The following is an 18,204-nucleotide window of genomic DNA, read 5'->3' as shown; positions in this document are numbered from 1 at the left end:
CTATAAAAACACTATACCAACAGGGAGGGTGGGAAACAAACAGCAGAAATGTTACTCACAGCTGAAAAGCAGCAGTGAGCCTTTAAATTAAAGTTTTAAACAGCTAAAGGAGCCACTAGAAAAAAGAGTTTAACTGCAACAAGTTATCATAAACGAACAACCCAACAGATGCTTAATAAGAGTGGACAATTTTCAGTTAATACCTCACACACAGTGAAACTAGCTAGAAAAAATACACAGTACACAAAGTGCTATAAACAACAAAGAAATAAAGAACAAAATAAACAAAAAAACAGGATACTTAATGTTATATATTGTAGCTCCGAGTTTGCTGAGTGTCCTTCCTTCGATCAGCTCACTGTAAAATGGCTGAACACTCACAACTGAGCTTCTTAGGTAACAGAAAGTTGAAACCTGAGACAGCTTTTAAGAAAGAAATCTCAAAAGAACCAATGAGATGCTTAGTCTAAGCTGTAGTCCAGGAGACCTCAGTCAGCCAATGACCTCAAACAATTCTCTCTCACTGAAATGCCTGATGGCTTTGGCTAAAACAAGATGTCCCTGAATTATGTGCTCAGACACACAGCCTCCACAAACAGCAGTCAGATTTACAGAATAGAAGGTTTTCCCAATAATTATTTGCATTTTCAGAATGCACACCCCTATTATATGAAAAGAATATACCCAAGGGACAAATGATTAGTCTCCAGACTCACTGCTGAACAAGATATGTTTTTGAAGGGCACTGCAGAGCTTATTATGAGAGTGGTTATAATTTGGAACAATTATGTATGACAGCTGATGAGATTACAACTCTGAGATTGCCTATTTTTCCTCCTGTTTTGTTATCTTGGGGCATCAAACTCCTCTATGAAAAGTGATTTTTAATTTAGTACGAGTTTCAATTTACAAATGACAGTAGAGGATATAATTAGAAACATTTTTATGGCAAAACTGAAAGATTCCTATTTATTTATTTATTTGCTGTTGTTTAACCAGTATAGTCCATTAGGCCCAAAGAACCCGTTTTCAATGGAGTCCTGGGGAGAAAAGCTCCACATACAGATTATACAAAGATTATGTTACACAATACATAAAATAAAATTAATTTCAATACATAGATTATATAGAGAAAAACATAAGTATCAAACAAAACAAGTAATAGCTGCGAAATATAAAAACAAATAGTATTGTGAGGAGTTGAATGGTGGAAGCAAGCAAGCATGAATTTGCTAGCTGGGAATGGAAAAAGAAAGAGGAGTAGTGGTGGAAGTAGGGTAGGTTATGAAGGATGTGAGCAGGAGCATTACCATGTTACACATTCCCAATCTTAGAGGTAATTTTGAAGTTTGGAAGGTTGTTGGAGAACAACTGAAGTTTATAGTTAAAAAATCTAAATATGTTACCCCACATGGAAAGAAATAAGTTGGAAGGGTATTTTAACTATTAACATTGCCGGTTTAGTTTATACGGCTATTTGCCAGTTTAGTTTACACTGCTATTTGTTCATATTGTTCTTTTTTTTTGTTGCATAGGAATGACCACCAGGAAATTGAGAGTTAGAGTAAAAGGGCATTTATATGCTACAAAGAAAGAAAAAAGATATGAATAATGGCCTGTACAAGTATTCCACTGTTCGCATTTCTTAAAAAAAAAAAAAAAAAAAAACACTTTTCTGTTCTTGAACTAGTCCCCAAAGATCTTAGGGGTGGTGATTATAAAAATTATGTACTTAAGAGAGACTTTTTGGTAAGTTAGAATGCACGCTAACAAACATCCAGGCATAAATGAAAATAGCTGCATTAAAATGTTTTTTAGAATTAAGAACACAAACTAAACAGTAAACTGAATAAATAAAATAAGAAAGAGCAATACGGCTCACGGACAGAAACCTTTATTTAGAGCTTTTGTCAGCTGTCAGCATTGACTTCTTCAGAAAACAAAAAAAGCACACTAAACCACTTGTTAAATATATACTTTTGTCACATGACATACACCAATTAAACAATTAGTGGATTTTAAAAGGTGTATGTTCATATTTAAAAACTAAAATTAGTAATAAATTCCCTATAATACTAGCAGCAGGAAAAAACATTTTCTATACACAACACTGATAGCAGCTTTTGAAACAGAGAACTGTGTTGTGCAAACTGGAACGATAAAACATATAAAAACTGTACAAAGCTAATAATCAAATTCTCAAAAATAAATAGCAATAACTAACCTCTTAATTCTTTCTCAATCTATTATCTTAAAATGTCCTTAATAAAAATTACATTTTTATTTACATATGAAATTCAGCTTTTAACTTGAGATAGCTAAAAAATGGAAACAGTTTCATTAAGCCCAGGGGGTATGTTGCATTGCACCTAAGCTGCCACATTAATTCTCGATACTCTAAAGTCAGAAGGATCCCCCTGCCGTTGTTTCCTATTTGTTCAAGGGCACTGAATTTGAACTGATGACCAGGGTGTTCTTTTATGGGTTTGTTTAACGCATTCTTGAGATTGTTCTTTTTGATATAAATGTTGATAAACTCGCTTATTGAGGCTAATAATAGTCCTCCCTACATATAAAACTATAGCACTGTTGGCAAATCGCTATATATATATATATATATATATATCAGATATCTACTTTGACAATTAAGCCTTTGCTTCAGGACTAACCTAACAAAACCCCTAATATACAGGGACTCATTCTCCAAAATATATGGGCATTGATTACAATTGTCCACATTTCTTTGTTCACATTAGTTACATTAATTTCAAGCAAGTTTTTTATTGACTTGTCTTTCTTATATACTACTACAGGATAGCTACCTAATTTATTTTTAAATTGTTGTTAAATTGTTAATCACAATGTCAACAGCATCATTAGTAATGTAGGAAGAGATTTTAAAAATATACAACTGAGTTCAGCTACCATCACACAGGAATGGGCAGAACTTTTTCAAAGCGGTTTGAATTTTGTCCCTGTGAGAGGAGACCTAAAGTTGAAAATTGCATTCTTGAATTTAAGCTTTTTGTAAGGAAACTTAATATTAGGCTTTACTTTGATAACAACACACAGTTTGGACCAGTTGAATTATGTAAGAAAACAAGCACATTCAACCCACCCCTGCATCCCACATTACAGATTTATAAGAGCCTTTGTACATCACAGATTAGGGAACGTTTTTTTGAAAAATACCACATTTACTAATAACCTCACTAATGATGAACAGTCTATCGTCCAATATTGTGAGAAATAAAAATATCAGGTTAATGAAACAAGACAAGGGGGGAGGTTTGGTAGCTATGGATCAAGAGGTCTACACCCAAAAATGCTTTTACATTTATATAGTGACACCTACGAAGAAACTTCTATCAATCAACTTAATATAGCATATAGATATAAAACTCATGGACTTACTACTTGACAATCAAATAACACTTGCTGAGTTAAACTGTACGCAACAAGAAAGCCCACATACCCCTACAATTTTCGGTATACCTAAGATTCATACGTCTACCACTGATCCTCCCCTTAAGGCCCATAGTGGATGCTAAGGCATCGAAGACATTTTTTATGGCTAAGTTTATAGACTTAAACCTGAAGGATTTATTACAATTCCCACATATATTACAGGACTCACATAAGAAAATTCAACAGGATATGTACAACGAACATCTTATATTTGCCACAATTGAGGTCTGTGACTTATTTACAGTTATTCCACATGAGGAGGGTATCAGTATGTTTTATGATTTTCTTTGCAAGCATTCTGGTTTTACACATTCCAGAACATTGATGTTCCAAACAGTTATGGATATGATTCTTAACAATTTCATTCTCTTTGAGTAGCAATATCTTAAACAAAAGATAGGGGTGGCCATGGAGGCATCATGTGCGCCCCTATTTGCCAACATTGTCCTAGCTGAATGGGAAACTTCCAAGGTTTTTACATCCAAATTATTTAAATATTGTAAATTCTATGGACGTTACTTGGATGACATCCTTATTTTATTGGGAGGGACGCAGGAGTTATTGTATGAATTTTTTGAATGCTTAAATAAAAGCACACATTTTTTTACAGTTCACAATGGACATTAATGATGACAGTATACACTTTTTGGACATTAATATCAGGAAGGATAAAGTCAATCACCGGTTTACTTCCATGTTATACAGGAAGCCAACTTACTCCAATACATTGTTGCACTTTTCCAGTGCTCACCCAATGCACCAAAAGGGATTCTTGGTGAAGGGCAGGGAGTTAGGTTGGCAAGGATGGTCAGCGAAGATAAAATCTTTCTAAAGGAAATAGGAATTTTAGAGAATATGCTACTAGGAAGAGGGTATCCCACACACTTTCTAGAACCCATACTGGAGGAAGTCATCACAAAGAGAAAGCAAGGCCATTTTTTACCCCTATTGGGGGGGTACTCAACAATAGCAGCGGTAGGGCAGACATACCACACAATACCAATAATGCTTTTCACTCTATGGTTCTTACTTTTAGTCCACTTTTTGGTAAAAATCAAAGAAATTTTAAATCACAACTGGGTACTTTTTGATATGGAACAACAATTTAAAAATAAATTAGGTGACTATCCTGTAGTATTATATAAGAAAGACAAGTCAATAAAAAACTTGCTTGAAATTAATGCTGTAAACGATTGGGGAGAGATGAGCAAAGGCTGCCAGACAAGGTCAAATAGAATTTGATATACAATTCTGGCATTTGTAAATAAGTGTAAAATACAGGTGTGTTTTCTTGAGTGTAAAAGAATATTGTGAAGTGTGGAACTGCAAAATATGTGACATTGCACTCTACTGGCCCAGTGAAGCATGTTGTGACCCTTTCATATTAGAATTCAGCTCCAGTGCAGCTGGAAGAAGGTTTCATGCCCATTGCTTTAAGGCTAATTTATGGCCAGAATTTAGATGTGGAAGGTGCTTTATTGCTCTAGTTTCTGTTAGAATATACATGTGAAATGTCTATTGTAAGTTTCTGTGCAGGTGTTAGATTACTAAATAATGCAGTTTGTTTGCCTGGGAAAACCTAAGTGTCAAAAATGATATCATTTGGGGAGAGACCCAGCAAACATGTTTGTTAGTAAGGTTTTAAAAACTATTTCTCACAAGAGAATGGGAGCATTTTGACTTTGGACATCTAACTTATCAGCACTTTGACTTGTGCTCACATGTAAGCTTTAGCACTGTGATTTCTTGTAGGAATAGTTAAAGCCAAAAAAGATCAATTTATTTTTGTTTGAAATCAGACCTGTCCTACTGTATTATTTTAAGTTTCTGTGTGATCTCTGAACTCTTAGATATCTATGTGGTTTTGTCTTGTGTTTTAATTACTTATTATCAAATATTTTAAAACCTTCTACCTGTGGCTGCTTTGTGTAGAGAGAAGCCCTAGAGTACATTGCATATTTATAGTGGTTCTTGTAACAGGCCACTCTAAAGTAAGCCTTGACTGCTAGTCATACTACCATTGGATAATAAGATTACACAGTAATAATTGGACACCCTTTTAAGGGCCTTTTAGTAGCTGATATTATTAACTTGGTGGTGGCAGTAATTACTACTGTATAGTCTGGGTAAAGGGGCACAGTTGGGGAATCTGTGTCAGCCTTTCCAAGGAGTGTCTGTGAAGTTGTATAAATACTTATCTCAAAGTGTGTGTGTGTGTGTGTGTGTGTGTGTGTGTGTGTGGTGTCAGCTACTTGGCAGGGACACGAAGCACTGGTTGGACAGAGAAGGTACAGGAGGATTTAGCTTGCCCAGTTAGGCTGAGACCTAGACCCTATAGCTATGCCAGTGGGGAGTCTTATGGGGACCTAGTGAGCAAGGGAGCAGCCAGCCCCAGACGGACTGTGATCTCTGTGTGCACTTAAGGGAAATTGTACTTTACTGTGAGTATTAGTTATCCTTTCCTCTTCTATGAGACGACCTCCCTGGTGGTAGTTGTGAGGATTGAGGCTCCTTGATTGCTGGGCCAGGGCACGGTCGTCACAAATGTAACTAATGTGAACAAAGGCAAGATGGTGAAATGTGGACATTTTAATCAATGCCCATAAAGTTTGGAAAATGAATCCCTGTATATTAAGGATTTGGTAGGGTAGTCCTGAAGCAAAGGTTTAATTGTCAAAGTAGACGTCTAATATATATAGCGATTTGCCAACAGTGCTATAGTTTCTATGTAGGAAGACTATTAATAGCCTAAATAAGCGAGTTTATCAACATTTACATGATATTAAAAAACAATCTCAAGAATGTGTTATACAAACACATAGAGCACCCTGGTCATCAGTTCAAATTCAGTGCCCTTGAGCAGATAGGAAACAATGACAGCGGGGGGTCCTTCTGACATTTTTTAGAATATCGAGAATTAATGTGGCAGCTTAGGTGCAATGCAACATCCCCCCCTGGGCTTAATGAAACTGTTTCCATTTCTAGCTATCTCAAGTTAAAAGCTGAATTTCATATGTAAATAATTTAATTTTTATTAAGGACATTTTAAGCTAATGGATTGAGAAAGAATTAAGAGGTTATTTATTGCTTTTTTGAGAATTTGATTATTAGTTTTGTTCAGTTTTTATATGTTTTATCATTCCAGTTTGCACAACACAGCTCTCTGTTCCAAAAGCTCTAAATGTTACGCATAGAAAAATGTTTTTCCTAATGCTAGTATTATAGGGAATTACTAACTTTATTTTTTTTAAATAATATGAAAAGGTGTAAGTCATGTGACAAAAGTGTATATTTATTTGCTAAGTTTTTCTGCATAGCTGCCTAGCTTGAGCATTTTCTGGCTTGTTAAACTTGATTTCTGTATTAGTAGCTGTATTTAGAGCACAACCAAAAGCTGTTTGCTGAATTTCCTGTTTGCACTTAATTTTAAATCGTTTTTTTTCTTAAAACTTGCATATTTTCTGTCCTTGACCTAGCACTCGTGTGGGGTCATTTACTGCACTGTTATAACTTGATATTACTTGTGAACCTCTGCTATCTCTGTAAAAACAAAAACAAAAAAAAATCTTGCTTTTTCCCACTTTTCTGAGAGTTAAAAAGTTCAGTTACAGGCTTGCTGTTCCTGAACTGTTTGAAAGTTTCTGTGAGGCCATTTTTGCTTGGGCTGAAGGAGGGTCTCTGTGTTTATCAGTGGCAGTGACTAACATTGAGCAGCTTCCCTGCTCCCGGAGAGGTGGTTACTGACTTGAAACTGTAGTTTTATTGGCCACTAGGGTCATTTCCATAACTCCTTCATCTTCCTCTCTTAAAACCTAGTTGCCTCGTGGTTTGAGCGTCTTTTCAGGCTTGTTGGCTGTTGGTGAAGCACCCTCCAAGAGGCTGAGAGAAGAAGGGAGCCACTTTTGAGATTTTAAGTATTTTTTCTCTGTTTATTTGCTAAGTTTTTCTGCATAGCTGCCTAGCTTGAGCATTTTCTGGCTTGTTAAACTTGATTTCTGTATTAGTAGCTGTATTTAGAGCACAACCAAAAGCTGTTTGCTGAATTTCCTGTTTGCACTTAATTTTAAATCGTTTTTCTTAAAACTTGCATATTTTCTGTCCTTGACCTAGCACTCTTGTGTGGGGTCATTTACTGCACTGTTATAACTTGATATTACTTGTGAACCTCTGCTATCTCTGTAAAAACAAAACAAAAAAAAATCTTGCTTTTTCCCACTTTTCTGAGAGTTAAAAGTTCAGTTACAGGCTTGCTGTTCCTGAACTGTTTGAAAGTTTCTGTGAGGCCATTTTGCTTGGGCTGAAGGAGGGTCTCTGTGTTTATCAGTGGCAGTGACTAACATTGTGCAGCTTCCCTGCCCTCGGAGAGGTGGTTACTGACTTGAAACTGTAGTTTTATTGGCCACTAGGGGTCATTTCCATAACTCCTTCATCTTCCTCTCTTAAAACCTAGTTGCCTCGTGGTTTGAGCGTCTTTTCAGGCTTGTTGGCTGTTGGTGAAGCACCCTCCAAGAGGAAAAGCCGCTGAGAGAAGAAGAGAGCCACTTTTGAGATTTTAAGTATTTTTTCTCTGTTTATTTGCTAAGTTTTTCTGCACAGCTGCCTAGCTTGAGCATTTTCTGGCTTGTTAAACTTGATTTCTGTATTAGTAGCTGTATTTAGAGCACAACCAAAAGCTGTTTGCTGAATTTCCTGTTTGCACTTAATTTTAAATCGTTTTTCTTAAAACTTGCATATTTTCTGTCCTTGACCTAGCACTCTTGTGTGGGGTCATTTACTGCACTGTTATAACTTGATATTACTTGTGAACCTCTGCTATCTCTGTAAAAACAAAACAAAAAAAATCTTGCTTTTTCCCACTTTTCTGAGAGTTAAAAAGTTCAGTTACAGGCTTGCTGTTCCTGAACTGTTTGAAAGTTTCTGTGAGGCCATTTTTGCTTGGGCTGAAGGAGGGTCTCTGTGTTTATCAGTGGCAGTGACTAACATTGAGCAGCTTCCCTGCCCCGGAGAGGTGGTTACTGACTTGAAACTGTAGTTTTATTGGCCACTAGGGGTCATTTCCATAACTCCTTCATCTTCCTCTCTTAAAACCTAGTTGCCTCGTGGTTTGAGCGTCTTTTCAGGCTTGTTGGCTGTTGGTGAAGCACCCTCCAAGAGGAAAAAACGCTGAGAGAAGAAGGGAGCCACTTTTGAGATTTTAAGTATTTTTCTCTGTTTATTTGCTAAGTTTTTCTGCATAGCTGCCTAGCTTGAGCATTTTCTGGCTTGTTAAACTTGATTTCTGTATTAGTAGCTGTATTTAGAGCACAACCAAAAGCTGTTTGCTGAATTTCCTGTTTGCACTTAATTTTAAATCGTTTTTCTTAAAACTTGCATATTTTCTGTCCTTGACCTAGCACTCTTGTGTGGGGTCATTTACTGCACTGTTATAACTTGATATTACTTGTGAACCTCTGCTATCTCTGTAAAAAACAAAAGAAAAAAAATCTTGCTTTTTCCCACTTTTCTGAGAGTTAAAAAGTTCAGTTACAGGCTTGCTGTTCCTGAACTGTTTGAAAGTTTCTGTGAGGCCATTTTGCTTGGGCTGAAGGAGGGTCTCTGTGTTTATCAGTGGCAGTCACTAACGTTGAGCATCTTCCCTGCCCCTGGGAGAGGTTGTTACTGACCTGACACTGTAGTTTTATTGGCCACTAGGGGTCATTTCCATAACTCCTTCATTTGTCCTCAGAGGAGTGGTTTAGGGCAGTGACTTGTGGTTTGTTGGCCAATTTGGGTCATTTCCTGTCTTTTCCAGCCCCTGCTATAAAGCACGCTTAGCGGAGTTGCTACCGTTGCATACTAGGGCCGCGCCGGGTAAGCAGGTTTAAACCATTCGGGCTACCCAAAGTGCACTCTTCAAACTTTCCCTTAAAACTACCTTCCTCGAACTATACTACTGATCTAATCAGCATATCCTATAATTAAAAGATCATCTCTACTTGACTCCAAGTAGACTATTCTCTGTCTGTTAAACGTAGCACTTGCTCCTACAGTACTTATTACCTTGATACGGCACTCTTGTCATAGATAGTACCCCAAAAAGGCAACCCCCCATTTCTTGGTCACCCACGTCCTCCGGCATCTTTTAAAGTTTTTTGTCTATTCCTTCTAGCATGTCGAGGGATCAGTTGCTAGTGTCCTCTCCTGCTCAGCTGGTGAACCTGGGAATATTGAGGCAATGTTACAATTGCCTCATGTACACAGACAACCCTCTCCTCCTCCCACAAAACACAAATACATGCGAGAGATGCAACTATACGGCCAAACTGGAGGCTGAGCTCTCTCAACATAGGACTGGCAAGACCAGTCAGGAGGAGAAGGTTACCACACACACTATAGACCCAGTCTCACATATTACCATTACAACCTCAAATCATACACATAAACACACAAAGACATACTCGGAGGCTCTGATCAAAAATCTACCAAAACAGCAGAGGCCACCAAAGCAGACACCCAAACAACCACCACCTCAGAACACAACACCTGCAACACATAGACCTCACATAGACCTCACAGTCAGAGTGTCAAACAGTCACAGCCCTTAAGGCCAAACACAATGCCAGACACACTAGTCATTGGTGACTCCATAGTCAGACACACTGACGTGGCGCTCACCAGACTGAGTAAGGAGAAGGTCACAGTAAGCTGCCTGTCGGGCGCTAGAATCCGCCACATAACGCAAGCACTCAGGTCTCTCAACAGCAGGTACAAATATGATTCAGTCATTGTCCACGCTGGTGTAAACGACCTGAGACGTACCTCCTTGGACTACATGAAAAGAGACATTGAGGAGCTCTCCGATTATGTAGCCCAGACAGGTATGACCCTGACCTTGAGCAGTATCCTACCTTCACCAAGAATGATGCCACAATACAGAGATAAGATGATCAGCTTTAACAATTGGCTTAAACACTGGTGTCATTCAAAGGGGATCCAGTGTCTGTCTGCCTGGGATGACATGCTGGACAAGCCACGCTGCTTCGCAAGGGACGGCTTGCACCTGTCACCCTGGGATTCGGATATTGGCAAAGGCTCTTGCCACCCCATAGTGCCTTTTTAGGCAAGGCTCAAATTCTAAACCTACCACCCTAGAACACAAAAAGGAAAAAACTAAGGGTAATGCTGCTCAATGCCAGAAGTCTAAATCTCAAAATGCACGCTTCGAGGCCCTTCTCAGTATGGAGAACATCGATGTCTGTGCTGTGACAGAAACCTGGTTCAAGGCTCCTGAGAGCACCCCAGCGCTATCAGGTTTTACCTCATATCATGCGTTCCGCCCCAAAATCTGGACGATACCAAGAAACGAGGCGGGTACCCATATTCATCAAGGACACCCACACCTCAAGACTGGTGGCAACGCACGATGCATCGGAGACCATCCAGGTGCAATTAACCATAGGCAAGACTGCTCTGCAAATTGTAGCATGTTACAGGCCACCCTCACAAACTCAGGAACCGCACATGGCCTTCCTGAAAACACTAGAGGGGATAAATGTATCACCAAACACCATCATACTAGGTGACTTCAATTACCCTAATATAGACTGGGAACACTACTCAAGCCCAAACACCCTAGCCCAAAAGTTCCTGGAATTCATAAACTCAAATGCCATGGAACAACTAGTCACCATCCCCACAAGAGGAGATAACATACTTGGATCTCATCATCACGAACATGGGAGCACAATGTTCAACACCGGAGGTGTACCCCTCACTGGTGAGATCAGACCACAAACTAATCTCGCTGGAGGTCCTCATCCCACCCCCACCTGAAATAAAAAAGACCACAGTAAAGAACTTCTCAAAAGCCGACTTCACACTTCTAAAGACTAGTGTGGTCTCCTTTAAGGCCCCGAGCCGGAAAACAGTACTCAAGCCGCTGAATCACTTACAAATGCCTTCTACCAGCACCTGCAGGACTGCATGGATAAGGCAATCCCAAGCAAAACAAAGACTCTTTGTACCAAAGGCAAGCGTCCAGTCTGGTGGACCCCAGCCATAAACAAACTCTACAACAAAAGGAGGAAGCTACTACAAGATAGAGCAAAATCCTTAAAAGGTAAAACACCCTTGATCACTATAAGTAAAAAACTAAGAGCTCTCATAAAATCATCCAAAGCAAATTTCGAGAGAAAAATAGCTAAAGACTCAAAAGACAATCATAAGGCCTTCTTTAGCTATGTTAGAAACCTGGGAGGAAACTCCCAGATATGCTCAGAGCTAGTTCAAAATGATGTGAAGATTACTGATCCTACAGACATTGCCAACATACTGGCTGACAGGTTCAGTGCAAACTTCTCCCCTCCCCAAAAGGAGAGATATCTATACCAAACGATTGCAGCCCCCAAACATCTCCAGCCAAGTGAGAACTGCTCTCTCCAAAGCAAAAAACACAGCATCCATGGGACCTGATGGTGTCCCCGGCTCTGTGCTCCATGAACTCAATGAGGAATTAAACCCACAGCTAGATGAGGAATTAAACCCACAGCTAGGACAGCTGTTTAATCAAAGTCTTACCTCTGGATACGTACCCAGGGAGTGGCGCACTGCAACTGTGGTACCACTTCACAAAGGCGGTGCTTCCACCGACCCTGGAAATTACCGGCCCATTAGCTTGACGAGCCTTATCTGCAAAGCCATGGAGAGGATCATAATGGACCTCATAAATAAAGACATAGGGAATTTGCAGACTTTGGATCCAACCCAGTTTGGCTTTGTCAAAGGCAGATCATGCCTTTTAAACTTGGTTGACTTTTGAAACAGTCACCAAAGCCATTGATGAGGGAAAGGCAGTCCATACAGCCTACCTCGATCTGGCTAAGGCCTTCGATACAATACCCCATTCGGGTATCATTGAAAAACTCATCAGCTTAAATGTCAACCCATACATCACAAGATGGGTTGCAAACTGGCTGAGTGACAGAACCCACAGGGTCAGAGCTGCTGGCGCCATGTCACACTCAAAGCCTGTCACAAGTGGTGTCCCACAGGGCTCAGTCCTGGGCCCACTCTTGTTTGGCATCTACTTTTCCGAAGTACAAGCAAACACAGGAGGGTTATGGCTGACAAAGTTTGCAGATGACTGCAAACTGGGCCATAGTAGAAAACACATCTGACACAGATATCCTTCAGAAGGGTCTCACAGAAATGGATAACTGGTGCCAGAGCCGCAGCCTAAAGTTAAATGGCAAAAGATGCATAGGCATACCCTTCGGGAAAAACAAGGTTACTAGCTACCAAATAGGTGGCAATCCACTGAGCACAGAAGAAGTTATCAGGGACCTGGGGACCCAGGTTGATAGTAGTCTGTCATTCGACACCCATGTAGCTAAAGTAGTTAGGAAGACCTTCTACATTGCCCACCTTATCATGAAGGGATTCTCATCTAGATCAAGGGAGGTCATAGTCTCCCTTTACTCATCACTCATCAGACCAATGATTGAGTACAATGCCCCATTCGAATGTATCTGACCCGACACTTGCAGCAGCTGGAGAGGCCACAAAGTTCCTCACCAAAAGGATAAAGGGTCTCAAAAATCTGTCCTATGCTGCCCGACTGAAAGAACTCCAGCTCTATTCAGTCGCCACCGCTTGCTCAGAGGTGACCTTTGCCTAACATACAAGGCCATGTCAAACCCAGATTTGATGAATATGCTTCACCTCAAAAATCTAGATCCATCAGAGCCACAAGGGCGGAGACTTAAACCTTGACACGGCTATTAATAGGACGTGCTGGAGGGATAGATTCATCACCCAAAGACTCCCTATGCTGTGGAACAAAATCCCGGTACATGTGAGGCAGAGCACCTCGCTGGCCTTGTTCAAGAGAAATCTTGACCAATGGATGGGAGATCGCAGATATACCCCAGGGATTACCTCAGTGTCACTGCTCGACAGAGGCACAGCAAAATAATGGGTATAGTTCCCCATACTAAAGGGGTGGCGTAAGCCACAAAACTATGGGCTAGGCTTGTAAATGCCCTCGGGCAGATAGCCTAGTATGAACCTATGAACCTATGAACAAGTGGTTTAGTGTACTTTTTTGTTTTCTGAAGATGTTAATGCTGACAAAAGCGCTAAATAAAGGTTTATGGTTTCTGTCTGTGAGCCATATTGCTCTCTTATTTTATTTGTTTTTTAGAATTACATATGCTATCTACTTTGGAAGCTCGAACTTTTAAAACTTTGATCATCATATGGTTGAGACCATGACATCAAAGTTTTGAAAGTTCAATTAAAAAAAATTTTTTTTACATTTATGCAGAGGAGCAAGCTCTCCTGCACCCCCACACACCACTTGCTAATTAAATATGCCAACTATACCGCTCTGTACTGTGATCTCCATTTAAACCCTTAAAAGTTTCAAAACTTCAATCATATGGTCTAGACCATATGAAGTTCGAAGTTTTGAAACTCTGAGCTTCCAAAGTAGACCTGCTATTACATATTTGGGTGCATTCAGAATGAAATGCATTTGCTAATGTACACTGGTTCACTTTAAAAACTAATTCAGCTGGTAGTCAGTTTTACCTTTAGTCTAAGACTACTGGCTAGTGAGTTAACTATCTCTTTTAACTTAAGCTATACAAATGTGGTTGGAATTTTTATAATTTATTCTGATGAAGTCTTTGGACGAAAGCGCTGAATCTGTTCATTCAAGCTGGTGAACATGTTTGTCTCATTACTGCTGCCTTCCTGTGGATGTTTTTAGTGCATTGTTTATGTTTTACACCTTTCGAGTTTGTACAACTTTTTTGCACAACTGCCACACATACTGACCTAACCTCAAAATTTTAAACAAGCCTCAGGACACGTTGCACATGCATTGCAAACAAAGCTGGCTTGATCATTAACATATGTTTCTGAACTTCTGGAAAAAGTGGAGAGAGAGCAAGAGAGGGAACGTAATCACATTATTCAACATGAAAAATGTCTACCAAATGAGTGTTACTTCACTCGTGCCCCACTTTTAAAAGGGCTGCAAAATGGCAAGGACAAATATAAAACAAATACATAAAAACAGAATACTATGAAATCAAACTTGTAGATTTTTTTTTTAGTTATGGTGTGGTGGAATCTGAAAGAAGAAATAAAATTTCTTCCATTTCCTGACTTTAAACCTGAAGGTGGTTTACTGCAAAAGACAAGAAATGCCAAGGACAAGAAATTATATTATCTATAAAATGGTTTTAGGGCATGCACCTGAATCTCAGTTACTTGCATACAGTATTGCAACTTGCATTCAACTTCAGTGTTCCCACTGTACTCCTTCCAGAAATATAAACATTTACTTAATGCAAATTAATTATTTTTTTCATAATTTGATAGTTAAGTAATCCAAGTAATTTATAACCCTAGCCAGAGGCAAGAAGTGGCAGACATACAGCACAGCACAAAAAATGAAATAAAACCTTAGTGCAGTAAAGTAAAAGTGATGACACAAAGGGATATCCTTCACCTACTATAAGCTCCACTATAGAATATATACAACAAAGCATCTTTAGCAAATGAAAAGAACATAGAATACAAGAATTGTACTAGAATATCCTTTAAATGAAAACAGTGTGGATCAGGTTATGGTCTTCAGTGGTATACATATGATGTGTGTAATAAACTAGTAAATTCATCCAACATTCAATAAAGGCTTTATTATTTTTGTTTGATTAGTTTACTGACAAGCTTTTTATTTAAGCAGGTGGAATAACTGTCAGCATTAAATGTGCATCTATATTCACTAACAACTGTGGCATTATCAACTGGCAGTGTAAATTTGTTCTAGACACAAAACACTTAAATGTGTCCCCTTTTGTTATCATGTGAAAAACACTTGTCTATCAGCTCAGCCATTCCTGCTTCCGAGACTCTCAGAAAAAGTGGCTATAATTTTACACACCCACACACAAAACAGTAATAACTTTTAAAATACCTGGAAAAGTCTCTGTAAATCAGGCACTCTGTTGATTCCCATGTACTGAGAAGACTCTGAAACTGGTTTAATGGGTGTTCCAAAAATGACAGGTGATGCCTCAGTCACAGCAGCTGGTTTCAGACCCTGTTAAAGAATAAAGAAACTTTAGCAAACAGTACCCAAAGTGCAACATCAAGAGATCAAGCTATTAACTACATGATGCACACGTCTAATTTTATGATCTAAGAGAATCCAGGTGACTTTCTGCTAAATAAGTTGTTTTGCTGAAGATTTCCTACCCTAGGTAACAAAATTCTAGTGCATTCCCAGATGCTCATGCGAACGCACACACTGTCACACAGGAACACAAACTATTCAGGCATACAGCAAAGCAAATAGTTAACACAAAAATATTCTACATCAAGAGAGAACTTGTCAGAACCTTCCATTTTAAAAATATCCAATAATCAGCTTCCATTTTACCAAGACTAGACTAGGCTCATGTTAAGGACTGTGTCACAAGCACTACATTTTCTATTACCAAGAAATGTTCTGTAGAATGCATAGATAGTTAACATCACTAATAATACTAATAACTATATGATAACATGGTTTACTATCACATAGTCAATCGCACTTCATGCGATCAACATATGTGCGAAAAGTTAGCAGAACCGTAGGTGCCATTACTACATTGTCGAACAACGTTTTACAATGTTGAGTGGATGTGAGCATTTCAGCAAAGGCGGCATATTCCGCATTCAACTTTACTGAAATGCTCAGTTCAGCATTTACTGTATTCGGTGTTCTGATTTCTGTTTGGACATCTTCACACTGGAACACAGTGCATTCGATATGATAGGAAACCGATAACATACTTTATTGCTAAATAATGATAACATACTATAGTACTAATGAACACAGGCAGCTCCTAAATGCTTTATCCTATGCATGGGTCCACTCAAAATTATGCATACTATGATCTCATTTATTCTCATTACAGTTAATACATAATTTTTGACTTATCATAGGAAAGGCCAACCTACAACTAAATGGGATAGATTTTAGCAGAAAATAGGGAAATTGTCTAGGCTTAAAATGGCCTGCAACGGCAGCTAGGCTACTACTTACCTATGAACCTATAAACAAACATGCTGGTTAATGCACAGCTTACCTGCCTCCCTATACAGAAGTGGACTGGTCTGCAGACCCACTTCAGCCACAAGGACAAAAAAGGAGAAAACATCTCGGACAAAGTCACTGAAACAAGCAACACTTTACACAGATAGTAAGCAGAAATCAGGATTCCCTAACAGAGTGCCTTCTTTTATGTGCTCAATGCTACAAGTCATTCACAAAAAAACTATTATACTGCTTTAGGTCGACTTATGATATATATAGTTAAAAAGCTCCCATTACCAAGTGTGCAGAATCAGAGCCCATGACACTAAACTTAAAATGTATTACAAATATTCTGTAGCAGTAATCCAAACACAACCTTAAGCATTTTACGTGAATTTTATAGATACACGCAAAATCTGGAAATTCAACAAAAGAAAATAACCACATAACACTTCTTACATCGTGCCAGACGAAACGTATCAGCTTCGCCCAATAAAGTAAACGATATTTTGCTTCCAGATCAAATATCCACCAACTACAGCTAGTAAACACCTACAAAAACGACACAATACATCGATCTTCGCTATTTTAGACGATAAACAGAAAAAAACTTTAAATTGCAGGAGTGACTAATCAAAATACACACTCATCAAAACCCGTAACTCATAAATCTTTCCATATAGACACACACACGTGTACTTAAGAACCAAAATACACAAATGTCAAGTAAGTAAAGGTGCAGTGTTAGATGCCACCGTAACACTCATAATTTTAAAGTTTTCAAGAATACCATACCTTACAACCTGATTCTTAAAGACATCAGGACAAGCAGAATACTGAAGGTCAACACAACTCCCTCTGAAGTAATCATTTTACTTAATTTTTCATTTATATTTAAATTTACTGTTTACCTGAGGACAATATGCATTAGCAAATGAAGCACCAGTCAACTTTTGCGTAAAACTGCTGAATTTATAATACATTTTCACACAGATTGTAAAACACACTAACAACCTCACAGACACCGGCTTTAACGTGCTGTAAGAAAGGACCCCGAAACACTAAAACTGTATAGGTAGCGTCTTGATGACGAAATAGAAATCTCAACTTAGTGCCTGAAAAGTTTTACAGAAGCTACGTTTACATGACTGGATTAAACGGAACTGTGTATTCATCGCTATGTTTGACGTTCATTAGCTAGACTTTAAAAGAAGGTCTGATATACGTGATTTGGTGGTAGATGACTGTGAGTACATCTATCTATAATCGCGTTTATATCGTTGTCATTGTTTTTCTGTATGGATTTTAACGAATTAGGAACAAATACAGAAATAATTTCTTAATTTTAAAGACGTTGACAGACAAAGAGATTGTGAATTAGTGCACATTTTACTTAGTAAAACACATCTATAACTCTAATTGTAATTATTTATGAAGTGTAATTCGCCAAAGCGTTGTCGCCTAACAGTAACACGCTGTCCGGTTCGATTCTCAGCTAGAGCGTCTTCTGCGTGGAGACATGCGTGAATGGGCGTACCTTCGTTGAAGGTTGTGCGCCAGGGCTGGTAACTCGGCACGTAAAAATCAACTACCAATCATTAGCGGACCGGAGTTCCGCTGTGGCGAGTGGCAACCCCTAACCGGGAAAAGCCGAAAGAAACAACAAC

The 18,204-nt window shown here is 38.7% G+C and overlaps 1 protein-coding gene across 1 annotated transcript in view; it reads right to left on the bottom strand.

Moving 5' to 3' along the window:
- LOC122804896 (cytochrome c oxidase subunit 7A-related protein, mitochondrial) overlaps nucleotides 1–17,646 on the bottom strand; it is a 42,295-nt gene extending 24,649 nt beyond the window's left edge. The window contains exons 1-2 of the mRNA XM_044075090.1: nucleotides 17,449–17,646; nucleotides 15,434–15,559 (exon numbers count right to left, since the gene is read on the bottom strand). Of these exons, the coding sequence (XP_043931025.1) occupies nucleotides 15,434–15,559; nucleotides 17,449–17,520 (198 nt within the window). The 5' untranslated portion in view covers nucleotides 17,521–17,646. The remainder of the gene's footprint in view (nucleotides 1–15,433; nucleotides 15,560–17,448) is intronic.
- Between the last annotated feature and the right edge of the window lie 558 nt (nucleotides 17,647–18,204).

The sequence above is a fragment of the Protopterus annectens genome, chromosome 6.part0, assembly GCF_019279795.1.
Source record: "Protopterus annectens isolate FY-2018-M chromosome 6.part0, PAN1.0, whole genome shotgun sequence".
Taxonomy (NCBI): Eukaryota; Metazoa; Chordata; order Ceratodontiformes; family Protopteridae; genus Protopterus; species Protopterus annectens.
This window is presented reverse-complemented; position numbering and strand designations above follow the sequence as displayed.